We start from the raw sequence: 18214 nt of genomic DNA on the forward strand, positions 1-18214 counted from the left end.
AGAGGTCTTCCATCGCTGGTTCACTCCCCTGATGGCTGCAATGGCTGGAGCTGAGCCGATCAGGAGCCAGGAGCTTCCTCTGGGTCTTACAATGTGAGTGCAGGGGCCCAAGGATTTGGGCCATCTTCTACTGCTTTCCTAGGCCACAGCAGATAGCTGGATTGGATGTGGAGCAGGTGGGACTGAAACAGTCATCTATATGGGATGCCGGCACTGGAGGCGGCAGCTTTACCTGCTACGCCACAGCGCCGGCCCCATTAATAAATCTTTTTTTAAAAAAGAAATCCATGCCCAGTTTTCCAAGAACATTCATTTTCCACGGACTTTTTGAGAGCTCCTGGAATGCCTACATTTCCAGCGTTCTCTGGCTCCCAATCAGGCTCACTTTCTGAAGTAGTCGTGGTACTGCGAGACCCGTCACTAGGTGGCACCATTGCCTTCTGCTAAGCGGAAATCTCCTAACGTGGAGTTAGACTTGGCGGACCAAGTGCTAAGTGCACCTGCTGATATAAAGGCGGTCACCGTCGTCGGGGTGCCGAGGACCTCCCCGCGCCCTGGACAAACTCCTCCGGGCCTTCCTGCCCATCACCCACCTTGCTGCCGACACCGCGGACCAGACCTGGGCGCCCACCTGGCTGAGTGCTGGCGGCAGCCGTCCTGGGCAGCGCCCCTCGGCTCTTCTCCCTGGGCGCCGGCAGACCCTGGTTGAGACAACCGCAGCGTGTGCAGCAGGCCCCCGAGTCCCGTCGAGGTCGGCTGCGGTCGGTGGCCGGGCCCGTGAGGCCCTCAGGTCGGCTACGCCGGGCGCGTTTCCAGTCTGGCGTCTTCCCCAGGCCAGCGCCGGGAGGCGCGTGCCCGTTGCTCTGGGCGGGGGTCACTCGCTCGGCCCCCGGGGACCGAGCGCAGCTTGCTCGTGGTACTGTCGCTGACCTTCCGTCGAGCCGAGGGTTTCTGGTGGCTCCAGGGTGACTCTCTGGACAGGTGTCCGCTGGGTCCCTCCGGCCGCTCTGAAGCAGCCACTGTCGCCCTTTTGCTGGTCGGTCAGTCCGCCGGCCGGCTCAGGGCCGTGCCCAGCGGGCCGGCTTGTTCTGCCTCTTGGGCACACAGGGCCCCGCAGCAGGGGCGCTGCTGTTGGGTCAGGTGTTGTGGGGAGTGTGGAGAAAGTAGTCTCTAGGCGGTAAAAAATCTGGGGCTATTTTAAGATAATTGAAGCCAGCGCCGCGGCTCAACAGGCTAATCCTCCGCCTGTGGCACCGGCACACCGGGTTCTAGTCCCGGTCGGGGCGCCGGATTCTGTCCCGGTTGCTCCTCTTCCAGGCCAGCTCTCTGCTATGGCCCGGGAAGGCAGTGGAGGATGGCCCAAGTCCTTGGGCCCTGCACCCGCATGGGAGACCAGGAGAAGTACCTGGCTCCTGGCTTCGGATCAGCGCGATAAGCCGGCCGCAGCGGCCATTGGAGGGTGAACCAACGGCAAAAAGGAAGACCTTTCTCTCTGTCTCTCTCTCTCTCTCACTATCCACTCTGCCTGTCAAAAAAAAAAAATAATAATAATTGAGAACCTCAGGCTTGGGAGCGAATGACTTGCAGCGGCCGGGAAGCAATAAGGAACGCAGGGCGTGCTCGGGGCCGCCCACCTCACTGGCGCCCCCAGGGGCTGCTCCTGCCGCCGGGAGCTGTCAGTCTGTGGCTCCTAACTCCCCCAGCCCCCGTTTCCTAACCTGTGGAGTGGGAGTCACAGCAGAACTCACCCCGTGGGTTCCTGCTGGACGAGAGGTGAGGGGTTAATGCGGGGCAGTATTTAGAGCAGATGTTCAGTACATTAACTGAACGGTCATCCTGGCTAAGGACATCAGACAACAAGACTGCCATCGCCCTCTGTCCCGTCTGTGCTCCGGGTCCCCCTCGGGCACCTGTCTCCTGCGGGGCCAGGGAGCTCCCTTGGGGCAGACCTCCCAGAGTTGCGAAATACACCCCGGCCCCGCCTACACCCCAGGCTCCTCCCATACCCGGCCCCGCCCACACCCGGCCCTCCCACAAGTCTCCCCCACCCCCCACCCCCCACCCCCCGCCAAAACTTGGCTCCTCCCGCACCCTAGGCTCCCCCTGACTACCAGCGAGCAGCCCTTCCTGCCCACTGCTCCGGGCCTCTGCTAGAACGTTCTTCCCGCGTTCTGTGGCCCTCAGTCCCCTGGTTCTGAGCTCTGCTCCACAGCCCCTTTCCCAGAGGCCCGTAGGAAGGGGTGGTCTGGGGACCCCGGCGCCGCTCCCCGCCACCTGGGTCTCGCCCTGCACTCTCCCGCGTCTCCTGGACGCCTCTGGCGTTGTGCTTGCACGCTGCTGGCGTGTCCTGCTCCGGGCCTCAGGAGGGGACGTTGGGTGATGGACGTCCCCAGCCCTCAGAATGCGCCCGGTGTGCACGGGGGACGGCACCCTCCTTCTGAGCCTCCAGCCTCGCCGGGCTGGGCGCCGGCCTCCCCCCGACCCCGGGTCCCCCGCCTGCCTTGCCGCCTGTGGTGGCGTGGTGTGGGACCGCCAGCCCCGCAGTGCCCACTGCTTGCCGAGTTTCTGGGCGCCGTTCCCCCTAGGTGTGCTCTTTTGCAGCTCTCTCGCCCCCAGTGCGCTTGAGCTCCCCGGTATTTGGCTTGTAGATAAATTCGCACACACACACACAGTCCTGGCGTCGAGGTGGCTGCTCCTGTACACCGGTCAGCCCCCGCTGCCCTTCTGTCTCCACGCAGAGCCTGGCCTCGTCCCCTGCCTGGCTCCGGTCAGACAGGGGCGCTGTCACTTAAGATGCACCATACCTTTGGAGGGAGGCAGACGGCTTCCCCTCAGGCTCAGGATTCCAGGGTGAATCATGGCGCACATCCACATCCCGTGCCAGAGCGCCTGGTGTGAGTTTCGGCCCTGGCTCAGACTCCAGCGCAGACTGGGAGGCGGTGGCGGTGGCCTGGGTGAGTGGGTGCCTGACACCCACCGGGGACACCTGGGCTGAGTTCCCGCCCTGTCAGCAGTGTCCGTACCACCCAAGTGTTCTTAAAGGAAGGGGTTTGCAGTCACAAGATGCACGCCTGGAGAGCAGCTCGCTCACTCGCTGTCTTGGGTTAGTTTTACTTTTCTGAGTTTCATTTTCCTCCGGGAATGACATTGATGCCCGAACGGGCGGCCTGTGTGGGCAAACTGCTGAGCTAGGACCCGCAGCCGGCGGCAAAGGGCAGAACCACATGAAATCGGTGCACCGGGCGGCCTTGCTGCTTCCTGCTTCCCCTGGCACAGCCTCAGGAGCTGAGCCTCACAGAGACCTGGGCCCCCGCTCAGGCTTGGTGTCTGCAGCCGGTGTTTCCTGGAGGGCCGCTGGGCCCCAGCTGGCATTCTGGTGCAGGTCAGATCTTCCTCTAGACGCCACCTTTCAAAGCTGCCTTCCAGCGGTCTTTTAACCGAGTCACGCCCACAAGACCCCCAGCGGCTGCCCGGCTCCTGCCAGCCTACCCATGTGCACCAGCTGTGCCATGGCAGCCCCGGGCAGACACCTTGCCCTGTGCCACAGCCCGGAAATCTGTACCCACACAGCGATTTCGCTGCATTCTGCTCAATTTCACCCGCATGTGCCCTCCTGATCCGCCAGCACCTAGTTCCTCGCAACAACATCATTGAAATACAGCCCTGCTGAGAGCCCCGCATCCCACGGCCTGGTTTTCTTCATCCAGCCGCTCTTCTGCCATCCAAGACGTTTTTATGGCTGGCACTCTGTCAGACACGCATGTGATGGTGCAGCCAGCTCGGCTGTAAAGAGCTGTTAGCCAAACAGAAAACCTGTTCCCCATGAAAGGGCTGAGGGAGCCGGGGCTGCTGCCGGTGTGGAAACTGCAGTCCCCTGTTTTGCAGTCTCTTGTGCAAGTTCTGCAGGACCCTGGAAAGAGGACACAGGCTCAGCACAGCCCCAGGAGATCCTGGCTTTAAACTGCCCCAGCGATGAACAACTGTGTTGTCACTCTCAGCAAAGCTCGGGGCACAGTGTGACCTGTGTGTTGCGCTGCTCCGAGGGTCAGGTGCACAGGTGCCTGGCGCTCCTGAGATCAGAGCGGAATGAAGCGTGGTGGAGAGTGGGACCCCAACTCGTTTTGATGTCCCTGTGTCTTCTAAGGCTTAATTTTAATCTGGAACATGACCTATTGAGAGAGAGAGAAAAGAAAATTAGTTGGCAGAAGACTATGGTATTTTCAAAGCAGAAGCACAAATGGGCAATAAGCAGGAAAAGATACTCAACATCCTTGGCTGGCAGGGAAATGCAAACCAAAACCACAATGACTTTACCCCAGCAGAGACAGCTCGGAGAAGGGCGGATGGCACGGTGCTGTGAGGGTGCAGAGAGGCCGAACCCTCCTGCACTGCCTGGATTACCAAGTGAGGCAGCCGTGCTGGGAAACAGCCCAGTGTAGAGCCGCCTCTGACACAGCAGGTCCACTGCGGGTTTAGAAGGCATCTGTCACAGACACCTGCACGTGTGCACGAGAGAACACTCGCAGCGCAGCACAGAGCGGCACCTCGTAATCACACAGAAATGGCTCTGCTCCTGCATCTTGGGCATAGCTATTTGCCTAGGGCTGGGGATGGGCTGAAGGGCTCAGGTGGAGAGGTGAATGTCCCTTTTACACTGATTTGTGAACATACTGCACACCATTCCACTGCACATTTTGGTTTTTAAAATTTTTACTTTGTGTGTGTATATGTGTGTGTGTGTGTGTGTGAGAGAGAGAGAGAGAGAGAGAGAGAGAGAGAGAGAGAGAGACTAATGTGCTGGTCACACCCAAATATGTACTAAGGCTGGGCCAAGCTGAAGCCAGGGACCAGGAACTCCAGTCAGGTCTCCCATGTGGGTGGCAGGCACCCATCTTTTGAGTCATCACCTGCTGCCTCCCGGGGTGTGTGGGGGACTGGAACACTGGCACCAGTCTCAACCACTACGCCAAATGCCTTCTCCAAATTGAGTGGCATGGCAGATGGCATATTTCTGTGCAATCATGGCTCACATTACTCTATGCATTGAGAACTATGAGAAAATAACAGGAGATAAGAAGTCAGCATGTCAGGTTTCAAGGTTGTCAGAGCAGGGCAAGGGTGGAGGGACTCCTGCTGACCGAGCAGTGCCACCTGCTTCTGCTGTCTGTGCACCTGAGACCCGGGCTTCACGGAGAGGAGCCGTTTCCAGGAAAGGTGAAGAGAAACCCAGAATCCGCAGGCTCCTGTTGCCACCTGCTTCTGCTGTCTGTGCACTTGCGGCCTCGGTGACAGGTACCTCTAAGTTGGTCAGTCCTGTAGCAGAGTGCAGCAGGAGCCACACAGGCACAGCAGCGCACGTCCCTGTGGTGCTGGGAATCATGGAATGTTCTGGACAAAACTCAGGCAGCCCAGGAACACCCAGCCTTTCCTTTAATCTCCCAGATTCAGCTCCATATGGTAGCTCCATAATGGCCATGATTTTTTCACAGACTGGCCCAGAGATGTGGCTCCACTCCCCTAGCCCCGCTTTACTAACTGTAGGGAAATGGGGTCTTGTGGCACACAAATGGAAACATCAGCAGCTGCCTGATGGTGCCTCCATTGAACCCTGTGCACCTTCCCAGCCTGGTCTGTGGACTCCTTGTCCTACACAGACCCAAACAGTCCTGCACCTGCCCGTTGTCCACAGCCACCAAAGTTCACCGATCTTGTGGCTCACAAGCTTCCACCATCAGCAAATTTCACACTCAGAATATTTCAACAGAAGTTAAAAAAAGCCAGGTTGAAGTAAGACTTGAACTTGCACAAGGAAATAATTACTAAAATGGCATTTCTCTGGACTCTGTATCTCTGGCACTTTCTCTTTTGTCATCAGCAAGACCTTAACAGAAGTCAGCCACTGGGCACACAGCTGCCATTCCCCACACACTAATGAGGCAATGTCCAGTCTTCAAGGAGATTCCTTATCTCAGCTGCAGCCATTAAAACAGCCCACACCCCTCCTCTCCATAAAGTGTGAGCAACACCTGGCTCCAAAACTCTGTCCAGACCGGTGAGTGTGGATTCCTCCTTGTCCTACACCCAACTAAATTCACAGTGGACAGCCGCTTGCAGCCCACCCCCACACCACATACACATCTTCTTGGAATGCAGACCCTGGGCCTGACATTCCAGCCACTGGGTGTGCCCAGTATTCTAGACCATCCTGCTTGTGGTTCAGACAGACACAGTCGGCAGCTCATGGTTCTCAGGTGTGTCCTGGTTAACGTGTGTTCCTAAAACATTCACATGTGGAAGGTCTAATCCCCACTGCCTCAATGTGACCATACTTGGAAACAAGGTTTTTCCAGCTCTACTCACACTGAGAAAGAGGATTAGGTCACAGAGGACGGCTATGTGAAGCACAGGAAGAGAGGCCTCAGGGAGACCGAACGTGCGGACACTGGGATCACACCCTCCAGCCTCAGAATTGTGGGAGAACAAATTTCTGCTGTTACAGCCCTTCACTTAGACATCCCCAGCAATCTAATGTGTTGGAAGATCAGAAGACCAAGTTTTCCAAGAAAGCTTGAGATTAAAAAAGCAGCTAGACGAGGTAAAATGTGGAAAATGACTAACTCAGAGGTGTGTGTGAAGCTAGGACTCTGTCACAGACATCTTCCTTAGAGGCGTGTCCATGGTGCTGAAGCTGCCGTAGACACTCAGGGTTGAAGGTCTAACAGAAGGGATTATCGCATTCCATCCCAAGGACAGGGCTGACTTTGCTTGCTCTGGCCCTGGAACCTGGGGTGTGTGTGTGTGTGTGTGTGTGTGTGAAAGGCTCACTGCCCAGCCTGGAGCTTTGAGACCTAGTGTGTTTTAGAGGAGCTCAGTGCAGGGCAGCTGCCTCTTCCTGGCCACCCAGCCGGCGTCCACAGGAGCAGTGTGAGCTCCGAAGGATTTTCTGAGCCATGAGACCCAGTACATGAACTTTAGGAGGCCAGTGCAGGCAGTTTCACGGATAGGAAGGGCTTTGCCATCGGAAGAGGGTATGAGACAGTGTCAGCCCTCAGAGCTGCTCACACTGCTGTGCATTTTGTGGGCAGGTGCCTGGCTTGACAGGTTTTCCACTTGCAAAGCTTTCACAAGGCTCCACAGGTGCACGCTGAGAACCAAGGTCCCGTGTTCAGGCTGTTTGCAGATGCAAAAGCCAATGGGCAGGCAGGAACAGTGTGACTCTGTGGGATTCTTTTTTTTTTTTTTTTTTTAAGAAGAAGAGACATTTTTATTTATTTATTTATTTATTTTTTTTTGACAGGCAGAGTGGATAGTGAGAGGGAGACAGAGAGAAAGGTCTTCCTTTTTGCCGCTGGTTCACCCTCCAATGGCCGCTGTGGCCAGTGCACTGCGGCCGGCGCACTGCGCTGATCCGAAGCCAGGAGCCAGGTGCTTCTCCCGGTCTCCCATGCGGGTGCAGGGCCCAAGCACTTGGGCCATCCTCCACTGCCTTCCCGGGCCATAGCAGAGAGCTGGCCTGGAAGAGGGGCAACCGGGATAGAATCTGGCGCCCCAACTGGGACTAGAACCCGGAGTGCCGCCGCCGCAAGGCAGAGGATTAGCCTGTTGAGCCACGGCGCCGGCCGACTCTGTGTGATTCTTGGTTTCTCTCTGCCTTTCCTGGAAATAGCTCCATTCTGTGAAGCTGGGATCTAAAGTGCACAGACCCCAGGGAAATGCCTTTCCCCTCCCTTATGCCGCTGAGCTTTGGAACCTGCTGTAGGTGACTTCTTTTCTCATATTTCTAGGTATATGGGGCAGTAATGTTTAAACAGGCACACTACGTAATTCACTGGGTTAAAATGCACAGATGCACGGTATGTGGTGTCTTCCCAGAGTTGTGTGTCAGCACCCCAGCAGCCCCTGGCGTGGAACCCACCCCTCCATCAGACTGCTGGTCAGAGAGCAGCGCTCAGCCTCACGCCCCTTCTGAATACACACTTTTCAGTAAGCCTCGATGGCTACGTGGATTCTGCCAACCCAGGGAGGAATCCCAGTCCCTGACCTTGTGAAATTCCATGAGCCCACTTCCCCTCCAAAATCCAAGGGGAAACTTTATGTCAAAAAGGTAGCAGCAGTATCTTTGTTTCAGGAAATACTGATTGTGTTTTATCTTCTTTCAGAGTCATGTCAAAGTGTACAACAGGAAGAAAAGGCCAATGTCAAGAAATGCATCCCATAATGCTGAAGTTTGCCGTCATACGCTACTCTTTCTGTCACCTGTTCTAAGAGTTAACAGAGAACCCTACACGACGGAAATTGCATTCTTAGGTCTATGTAACAGGAGCAGTCATTCACCAGCCAATACCACCCAGTGCCAAGCAGGGGTCAGCCCGGTGGGCTCTGAGCCTGCAGTGTGAACCAAGCAGATAGAAATCCCATGCCCCAGTGTGCTGAAGGGGAAACCTACAAGATTTGTTTATGTAACAGTTAAATTCCTTTTAATTAGAAAAACCGCCTCCCAAACTGAATGCTGAACAGTAGACCAAGAACCACACATCAGAGACGACAAAAGATTGACACCTTTCCACCAAGGCACAGAGGCAGTTGACAGAGATACAAAGGGCTCCGACACGCTGGGGAGAAAGGAAGTTCATTTTGGGTCAGCAATTTTGAAATCCACGCATAGTTTTCTCACAGTATACTTTCTCCAAGAGCTTCTGGCAGGGCCCTCGGCTGTGTTTTGCGTAGGAATGTGAGTCCATATGTGTGAGTTGCACAGACATAATGATGGCCATGGCTTTTACTCAAAAGGCTGGATGCTGATCCGTGGACTGCCAAAGGGCCTGGACATGGCTCTGATGGGAGCCCCACAGCCCAGTCAGCACAAGCGAAACCTCCGCTGACAAGACTAGCCCTGCCCTGCCCTGCCAGGGCCGTGACCCACCCACCTTGGCCTTTGGTTTCTGAGGCACTCAGCCCTCCACCTGTAGCCACAGCTTCCCTCTCCAGGTCATAAAATGGGAGCAGTGATAACGGCTGGCATGGGAGGACAGTAGAGCAGGGGACCTGCCCCCAGAATGCCCCACTGTGGCCTGACTCTGCTGTCCCCACCCTCTTAGCTTCCTCACCCCCTCAGAACCCTCTACTCACATGGGCCCCATCCCCAGCTCCTGGCTCAGAGGAGCAGCCACAAAGTGACATCTTGGATGGCAGAGATACCACTGTCCCCTCCTGGGGAAGCCCAGAGCAGCCCTCCCCTGCCTCTGTCAACCTGGTGCTCTGGACTCAGGGCCTGGTCAGTCTCATGGCCCCACCTGCTCCACCCACAGGGGAGGTCTGGGCCCAGACCTGGGGCACTGTCCCTCAGGGCTGCCCCTGGAGCAGGCAGGGGAGCTCCAACCCAGTTCCTCAGATTGGGCTTTGCCTCTCCTCCTTCACACATGTGCTCGGCCTGGCCAGGTGGCCAGGACTGCTGGCTCCTGCCCTGCCTTGGCCCCGGGTCACTGACTGTCCAGAGTGAGGGACCCTCTTGTGCCTCCTGGTGTCCCTCTTCACCTGCCTGCCCCTGGGTCTCCCCTGCCTCCTCTGAAAGCAAGGTGTGTGCCAATGTCCTACCAGGGCTGGCACACACAGATGCTCAAAAAAGAGGGACACCCTGGAGAGAGCTTTGGTGGCGGGTGCTGCTTGCTGTGCGCACTTTGCATGTTTGCTCACGGAAGCCTCACGCCTCCCTGCATGGTCACCTCTTCTTGTCCTTACTCATCATCAGGGAAACTGAGGCACTAGCTTGGGGGCACTGCAGAGCCAGGACGCAAACCCAGGCTCCCTGGTCACTGAGACTCCAGCCAGGAAGTAGAGGGTGGGCCGACCCCACTCAGCACCAGGGCCTTGGAGCCGCCAGGTTGGCAGAGCCCAGGCCTCCCCCGGACCCAGCCGGGCGTGGTGCTTGTTACTGGGTGGCCAGGACGTGGGCCTTCTGACCTTTCAGCCTCAGGCAGAGGCCGAGTGCTTCAGAGTGAGCCCCCGAGGCAGCTGACAAAGCGCTGGACTGCCCTGGAAAGGGTGAGACAAGGAAGGCCCTGGCACGCACCTCTGCCACGTTCCCGCTGGCACTCCTGCCTCCGGAGCCTCTCCTGAGGGCCCCACCGTGGGCCTCGGGGTGCCACTTCCCCTTCATCCCGGGGCCCTCCCCGAGCCCTGTGCAGCCTGAGAGGGCCGGAGCAGGGCCGGTGCTCCTCAGGCGGTCCCTCTCCGAGACACAGACACTGACACTCCAAGATGACAGCCTGCAGACCCTGGCGTCCTCAGTCCCGGATCCCACACATGCTTCTGGGCACTGGGACCACCTGAGAGCCAGGAGCCATTCCGTCCCAGACACCTGCCTGCACCCGCTCTTCTCAGAAGCCCCTACTGCTTCTGATTCCACCTGCCCTGGGAATCTCCAGCCTCAGTCCCTAAACCTTAACCAGCAGCTGGGTGCCGAGTCCCATTGAATCCTTAACCAGAGGCTGGGTGCTGGATCCCACTGAGCCCCAGGAATGGGGTGGAGCAGAGGTGAAGCCTGGGGGCCTGCTGTGTTTGTCCGCAGCTCTGCCTCAGCTGTGTCCCATCTCTCGGCTCCTCCCGCTGCCATCAGTGCTGCCACGCCGTGCACTGGCAGGGCACAATGAGAACTGGATGGGCTTCACCCTCACCCAGCATGGCAGCAGGGGAGCAGAAGCAGGCAGCGTCCGCCTGTGCTGGCACAGCCGACCTGGTGGAATGTCCTGCCAGACATGAGACAGGCAACTGTCAGGGTGACCAGACACAGGCATGGAGCCCTGGACCGGGCACCAGCCCCACTGAGACTCTCCCTTTCCTCCCATGAGAAACAGTCCTCAAGCCCAGCAGAGCCACCGCTGTGGGAAGTCGCCGAGGGTCACCTGTCGCATCTGCCTGTCTCTCTGCATGTCCTCTGTACTCTGATGGCTCGGACTGTGTCCTCACGAGTCTCCCAGGGGAGGGCTGATGACTACAGCAGTGTAAAGAAACAGCTCGGCTGCTCCCCCACGCTTCAGCAGGTTCTAGACTGGATTCCAACACAGCCATGACCTGTGCAGCTCCATAGGCCCCACAGGCGGCCCCTGCCTGGGGCACTGACAGGGCTGCCACCCTGTCAGAAAGCAGCCAGCACACTGCCCCCTCCCTGATCCCTGCACAGCCGCAGCCATGCTCGACTGCAGGGGACCCAGCAGCTGCCCAGGCCCCTTCCCCATGGACACTTGATCTTATCCTGTCACCCAGAGAGCCTCTGCCCACAAGGAATCCTGAGTTGTTGTTCCTGGGCGGGAGCCCCTCCCCTTGAGACAGTCCTGTGGTCAGAGGGATCTGATGCCCTGGCCATGAGTCCTCAGTGGCCTCAGCAGGGGCAGGGGCTGCGTGTGCTCATCCTCCAGGGTGCCCCACTGTCCAGGAGGCCTAGCCTGAGCCTGCCAAGGGCCATGAAATGCTGACGCTGGTGCTCAGTGAGTGGGATGAGCCCACCCTCCCTCGACAGTGAGATCCAGCAGTGAGTTCAAGCTGTGACCTGTCCCCGGCTGCCATGCTGGGTGAGGGTGCAGCCCCGTGTCAGTTGCCCTGCACTGGGCCAGGCACAGCCCACACGCCCTGAGTCTTGCCCTCCAGGCATCACCACACGCCCAGGAAACCAAGGCCCAGGGCAGTGGGCGCAGCCTGGCTCCCCGTGGGCCTGGTCTGTGGCGTGCTCGGCTCCACGTCAGGCCGGCTCCAGAGCCTGCTATGCCTGCATCCCCCAGCTCTCTTCATGCAAACACTTCTCATGTGAAGAAGGAATAGACAAGAGTGTGCTTGCTGTCTCGAGGCTGTGAGAAGCTGAGAATGTGGTGGAGGGGGTCCCTGGAGGGCTGTATCTCACATGTGTGTGGGTGTACACACACACACACAAACACACACACACCTGTCTCTGAGGCAACTTGTGTTGGCTGAAGGCTACTCTGGATAACGAGCTATGAATTCAGAGTGAGACAAGTGTTCCCATTTCCTGAGCTGCACCCTCTGACCAGCCATCCTTTACAACAGAGGCTGGGCTCCCTCTCAGGGCTGCCCCTCCCTCACTTCCTGCTCTGGATTTCAGCAAGGCCCAGTCCCCCTCTGCTCTCCACCCAGGCCTCCAAGGAGCGTCCCTGGCTGCAGGTCAGGGGAGTGGCTGTCCTCAAAGATCAGGAGACCTGATGGACTTGGGGCTGGGCCAAGTTCTATTTGTCCAGAGCCCTTTACCTACAAGGAAATTTAGTGGACCTGGTGCTGGGCCAAGATTGTAACTCTCCACAGTGCTAGGGGGACCCTGGGCCTATAAAGGTAAGAGCGACTGAGGGGCGGGGGAGAAGCTCAGCAGCCTGGTCCTGTCCACTCTAGGCCAGCGCGTCCTGCTCCCCTGGCTCAGTGACCTTCTCTCGGAAGCATGGAAGAAACCAGGGGTGAGCATTTCCAGTGGTAGATGAGGGGCTGTACAGGAGGGCAACTTTGAAACTGGAAACCTATGCTGTTAGCTGAGGGCCTAGCCCTGTCCTGGCACCCAGAGAGCTGTTGTCACCCCGTCCTCAGAAGCGTGACTGCCCCCTAACAGCTCCCACACCCGGGCAGGGGCTCTACGCCCTTTCCCTTTCCATGTCCCCCACGAGAGCCAAATGTAGCACAGAGCTGGGGCTCCACAAGTTCTCCCCTGCTGAACGAATGGAGGGGGGAGAGACGACTGGGCGGCACTGGCTGGGCACCTGGGTCGCTGGATAGCCTGACCCCTGTGCTCTCACTTGGGCTTTGTGCAGGTGTCCAAGGAGCTGCTATGGCCTCGTCCCCCACCAGGGCATGTGTCATCACCACCTGCATCCTCACCACCTTCCTTTTCAGCACCGTGGGTAAGGAGCGCACTGAGGGCCCCTTTCTCCTGGAGCAAAGGGTGGGGTGGGAAACAGGTTCCTTGGGGGTGCCTTGGCCCGGCTTGGGACTTCAGGACCCCAGCCCCATCGTCAGAAGGCACAGCTGCTAGAAGTGTTACCTGATTGGGGGCAGCTTCTGCTGCTGAGTGACTGGCCGCTGTCTCCTTGGGTAGAGAGTTACAAGTGCACAGTACGCTCTCCACTGCAGTGCACTTCTGGCTTGCAGACAACATGTGAAGCCACTCAAGGCTGCTTCCACTACAAGCAAGAATTAACGAATCAGGTAGGTCCTAGCCCTGCCCATGTCGGGACATGCTCAGGGCAGCTGGAGCGGGTGCTCAGAGGCAGAGGCACCTTGCTCAGAAGCTGGATGCAGGGGCTCTGCCCTTGACCCCGTCTGTGCCCTCTGACCTCCTCACAACACGTCCAGCCGGGATCAGGGTGTGGGGTGGGGTCCTGGGCAGTCCTGAGGCCCCCACTCCTTTTCTAGCAATTCTCTCAAGTTGTCCCTCCGCTGCTTCCTCCTACAAAACGGACGGTGCGGAAGGGCCTCAGAGGAGTGGAAAGGCCAGGGTGGAGAGGGGGGTGACAGAGTCCCTGCGGACGCGGGTCCTGCTGTCTGCAGCTCAGACAGGAGCTCTCCTGGGGTTTGGTTCCACACAGGGAAAGTCCAGCAGTCCTCCCAGGAAAAAGGCTGTTCTTCCAACACCTGCACCCCACTGGCCTTCTCAGTGACTCTGGGGAATGCACGGACATTCGGGTATGACCTCCAGTGCTGTAGCAGCGAGCTTTGCAACCAAAAGGACATGTTCGGTGTGTGCCACTGCCCGCCCCCCCCCCTGCTCCCCATCCGCCTCCATCCTCTGGGCTCCTTCCTGCTACCTAGTCGCCCACTGACTGCTGCCGATGGCCTCTCCTTCTCCTTGGAGCAGTGTGGATGGATGCTCTGAGTGCAGGCTCTGGGATCCCTGGGGGCGTCCTCCCCTATGAGTCTGCAGCTCTGCCACTGGCCAGGGGTCTCCTCTCCTCATCACAGCCAGGGCAGGCAGGAAAGAGGAAGAGCTCCTTCTGATTACATTCTCCTACCCAACACTGCCCACGCCATCCTAGTTACACACATTCCCTAGTTTTTTTATTTTTTTGGTGAAGAAGCCCGGAAGAGTCCTGATCTGGGAGGTGGCAGACACAATGCTCCTGGCCCACTTTCCCAGTCTACTCCGTCAGGCAACATGGGTCTCTCTTCATCCAGTGTCTCAGAAGTCACCAGACCCCAACGGTGTCAAATGTCCTGCCTGCTACAGCGAGGAAAGCGTCTTCTGTGGCACCACTGACCTTACCTGTGCAGGGCGGGAGACCAAGTGCGTGGAGGTTGTCGGCACAGGTATGAGTACTCCCCGGGCAGGCTGGGGTTCACCTTCTTGAAGAACAGTGCCTCAGCTGTCTGTCACTGGGTAACCAAGCATCCTCAAATGTGGCAGCATCAACACAACACCTCGTCTGCAGGTCCGGAGCCTGGCAGAGGCACAGCTGGGCAGTGCTAGCCCGGGGTCACTCATGAGGTTGTCGTGACAGAGTGAGCAGGGGACGCGTCCTTGGATCACTCATCTGGACCTGGGCTTCTTCACCAGGCCTGCCATGTGTCCTTCTGACCTTTCAGCTGGCCTCTTGCAGAGCAAGTGATAGGAGACATGGAGGGAGAGAGTGAGAGGGGAGCTGCAGTTTTAAAAACCCAACCTCAGAAGTGACTTCCATTTGTGCCCTGTTAAACACACAGACCAACTGTATACAACTCGAGAGGGGTCTGCACAGGGCAAGATCTGAGCACCAAGGGGTGGAAAAACTGGGGTCCTGAGAGGCCGACCACCATACCAAGCAAGGGGTGGTGCAGGGCAGAGAGCTTAGATGTCCCTCCAAGGTTGGAAGGAAACGCTTTAGCAGGAGGGGGGAGGGGGAAGAGAGGGGAGAAGTAGAGGGGAGAGAGGAAGTGAGAGGGGAGGGAAGAGAGGAGAAGAGGGAGGAGAAAGAGAGGAGAGGAAGGGAAGGAGAAGGGAGGGCAGGGTAGAGGAGGGCAGGGCAGGAGAGCAGAGGAGAGGGGTGGAGGGGCACATAGCTGCCGCTCCCCACTGCAGACTGAGGCCTGGAATGGAACCTTGGCTCACCGGCAATGAGAGGTAACACTACCTCAGTTCTAGTTGCCTTTGTCACTGCTACAACATCCCCAGCCCCTCGACGAAGCCCTTAGTTTGGGCATGGTGTCATTCTGAAATCCATAGGAGTAATGTTCTGAGTTGCAGAGTGTGGTGAAGGATGTGTGTCCCATGCAGGTAGGAATTTTTCCTCTAGTATTTCCACGGTCTTTTTTCTTTCTGGACCATGCACCTGGTTGGACACTGTCTCTGCTCGTCTCTGACCAACTTTTAAAATGTTTTGTGGAATTACGGTGTTTCAGGAGATGGCTAGACAATGGAAGAGAGAGAGTGTGGTGGGAATAAAGGCTGGTTAATGCTTTTCTTATGGAAAATTTTTAAACCTTTTTTTTTTTAAGGATTTATTTATTTATTTGAAAGTCAGAGGTACACAGACAGAGGAGAAGCAGATAGAGAGAGAAGTCTTCCATCTGCTGGTTCACTCCCCAGTTGTCTGCAATGGCCAGAGCTGTGCCAATCCGAAGCCAGGAGCCAGGAACATCCTCTGGGTCTCCCATGCGGGTGCAGGGGCCAAAGGACTTGGGCCATCCTTCACTGCTTTCTGAAGCCACAGCAGAGCCTGGATCGGAAGTGGAGCAGCTGGGGCTCAAACCGGTGCCCATATGGGAGGCTGGCACTGCAGGTGGCGGCTTTACCTACTATGCCACAGTGCTGGCCCCAGAAAATGTTGAAGGAGGAATTGAGACTGGCCCTTTGGCAGGAAGAGCTGCGATGGAGCAGGAAGGTGGGGCATCACTCAGGATGCCGAGGGTTGGGGCTGCCACAGAGGCGCAGTCTCTCCACCCCAACCCTCTGCATGAAGTGTACCCTGTGCACACACATACACACCCAGGTCTCCTAGCCCGACCTTCCAGGAAGCGTGCAGCCTGGGGAGAAGGGGTCTGAGGGGCAGGAGGATCTGCAGACCCCCGGTTTTAGCAAACACACCAGACCTGCCCTCCGGCCTTGTTCCTCCCTCACTTCTCTCTCTCCTCATCGGGCCCCAAGGCCTCAGTCTCAGCCCTGCTTCAGAGAGTGGCATCTATTTAGGGACACTCCTAAACTGGGGAGGTGCTGGGGCCAGAAGGAAATAAGACTTGGTTGGGGTGGGACTGGAGCCATAGCTGCTTCCTTTCAGGGAAATGTGAGCACATCTGTCTTCACCAGAGGGAGCAGGAGTGACCTGGGATGTAGGTGGGGCCGGAGGAGAGGGACACTAACTCCTGGCTTTCTCCTAGCACTTGATGGCTTAGCCATGTATGGTATGGGCTGTGCCACTGAGAACGCCTGCAACTTGAAGGGTCAACAACTGTTGTCTGGCATAAAGATCTGGACCCGCTGCATAGACCCCAGCAGTGGGGGCCCCGCCCTGCTGTCTGCCACCTCATCGATGCTGTCCAGCCTCTTCCTGCTCAAAGTCTTCCTGTGAGCTCTCAGGCACTGCCAAGCCCATGATCCTACAAACCTGAAAATGCTGGCGTCCTCAGATGTCTCCCTTCTCCAACGTCTACCCCTCCAGGCAAAATTAAAGAGCTGGTACTTCTGTGCATGTGTGTGTGATGGCTTGTTCGTACTTCAGTTAAAGAAAAAAAAGAGGCCTGTTCTCTTTTCTAATGGCTTCTTTCTTTACCCCAAGCAGCCCCACTCGAGGGCTCTGGGTTCCTGGCATTTACAGGAGTCTCTGAGTCTCCACTTTGTCACTCAACCCTCATCCTCGGCACACGTCCCAGGATGCACCTCTGTCCTGGTATTCTTGGTTTCTGCTCCCAATCTTGGACTGCGTTGCTGGGAGACTCGTTCTGATCAAACACTTCAGAGCCCAGGGGTCCCTGCTCGCAGCTCATGAAGTCTCAGGCATAACTGAGTCCCCACCGCCTCAGCACCTCGTGTGCAGAAGCCTCCCCATGTGGTCTGCGACCCTCTGCTTCCCGGGATGGGTGGCCACTGGGAAGGACACAGGCAGAGGTGGTCTGTGGCAGTTGCTTTAGCATTAAGTTCAAAGAATGGAGGTGGTCCCCTCAGGAGCCCAAAGAGCTGTGCCCTCACTCACAGGGTCGGAACCATGGCAGCCACAGCTGCGCTCCCCATGGTGCCTGTGAAGAGTGTTCAGCAGGGCAGGAGCCCTTGCAGGCCTCAAGCCAGTGCTGAACCCCAGTGAAAGAACCCCTGATCTGCTCACAGGGACCCTGGCTTCTCCACAGTTTCCCACACAGGAGCTATCCCCTGTTGTTGCATCAAAGCAAGGAATGCCCCAAGGCTGCTCCTCCTCTGTGGGTCTGTAGGACCGGGGCTGCCTCTCTCCCTCCCAGGCCAGGTCTCACCCTGATGCTCCCTGGGCATGCAGCTGGATGGCATCCCTCTGCCCCCCGAGGTTCTGTGGCCCAAGGGAGAGCTTGGCTCCAGGACTGGGTCACCGTGTCCTTCCTGCATGGCCCTCTGTGCTTGGTGACTGTGTAAGGTGGCCCTTGTCCCTAGGGGGACTGAGTCTCGATCTCAGTAAGATCAGCCCTCGGGGCTGGTGCTGTGGCACGGGTTAGGCCTCCACCTGCAGGGCCGGCATCCCATGTGGGTGCCTGCTCCAGTGGAAGATGGCCCAGGCGCTTGGGCCCCTGCATCCACTGGATCTGGAGGAGGCTCCCGACTTCGGATCGGCTCTGCTCCGGCTATTGAGGCCACTTGGGAAGTGGATGGGGGTCCTCTCTCCTTGTTTCCCTCACTCTGTCTGTAAGTCTCTCAAATAAATAAATAAATCTTAAAAAAAAAAAGATCAGCCCCTCACTGATGACTAGAGTGTCCATTCAAAACACTGTCCCAAACAGGAATGGCTACATGGACCACACTGTCAGCAAAAAGATAAGCTCTTTGTGAACCACTGAAAGACCAAGGGCTTCGTTATGCTGAGCAGCCAGTCCCGACTCAATTCATGGCAAGAGCAGCAGAGACCAGCCAAAGGAACTGCTCGATTGTCCAAGAAATGCAGCCTTAAGGACCTCCCCCCCCCCCCCGACTCTCGACTCATGGTTCTTGTCTTCTGCCCGAGAGGGGACGTCTGCTGGCTTGAACGGGCTGGAGCATCCAGAATACACGCAGCCCACCTGGGCTCTAAGCCAGGGA

General features: G+C 57.5%; 1 protein-coding gene across 1 annotated transcript; it reads left to right on the forward strand.

Moving 5' to 3' along the window:
- The first annotated feature begins 2857 nt into the window (after positions 1–2857).
- LOC133758851 (protein RoBo-1-like) lies at positions 2858–16529 on the forward strand. Its single transcript, XM_062189987.1, has 5 exons — positions 2858–2954; positions 12804–12893; positions 13578–13727; positions 14164–14295; positions 16339–16529. The coding sequence occupies exons 1-5, from the start codon at positions 2858–2860 to the stop codon at positions 16527–16529; spliced, it is 660 nt and encodes a 219-aa protein (XP_062045971.1).
- Positions 16530–18214: the final 1685 nt, after the last annotated feature.

Source organism: Lepus europaeus, chromosome 4 (genome assembly GCF_033115175.1).
Source record: "Lepus europaeus isolate LE1 chromosome 4, mLepTim1.pri, whole genome shotgun sequence".
Lineage (NCBI taxonomy): Eukaryota > Metazoa > Chordata > Mammalia > Lagomorpha > Leporidae > Lepus > Lepus europaeus.

Excerpts from the sequence above, each read along its gene's own strand:
- LOC133758851 (XM_062189987.1), top strand. The coding sequence starts at position 2,858 with ATGGCGCACATCCACATCCCGTGCCAGAGCGCCTGGTGTGAGTTTCGG. Across the intron at positions 12,894-13,577 it reads CTTCCTTTTCAGCACCGTGG|GGAAAGTCCAGCAGTCCTCC; the intron begins GTAAGGAGCGCA and ends GGTTCCACACAG. Across the intron at positions 13,728-14,163 it reads CAACCAAAAGGACATGTTCG|TGTCTCAGAAGTCACCAGAC; the intron begins GTGTGTGCCACT and ends CTCTTCATCCAG.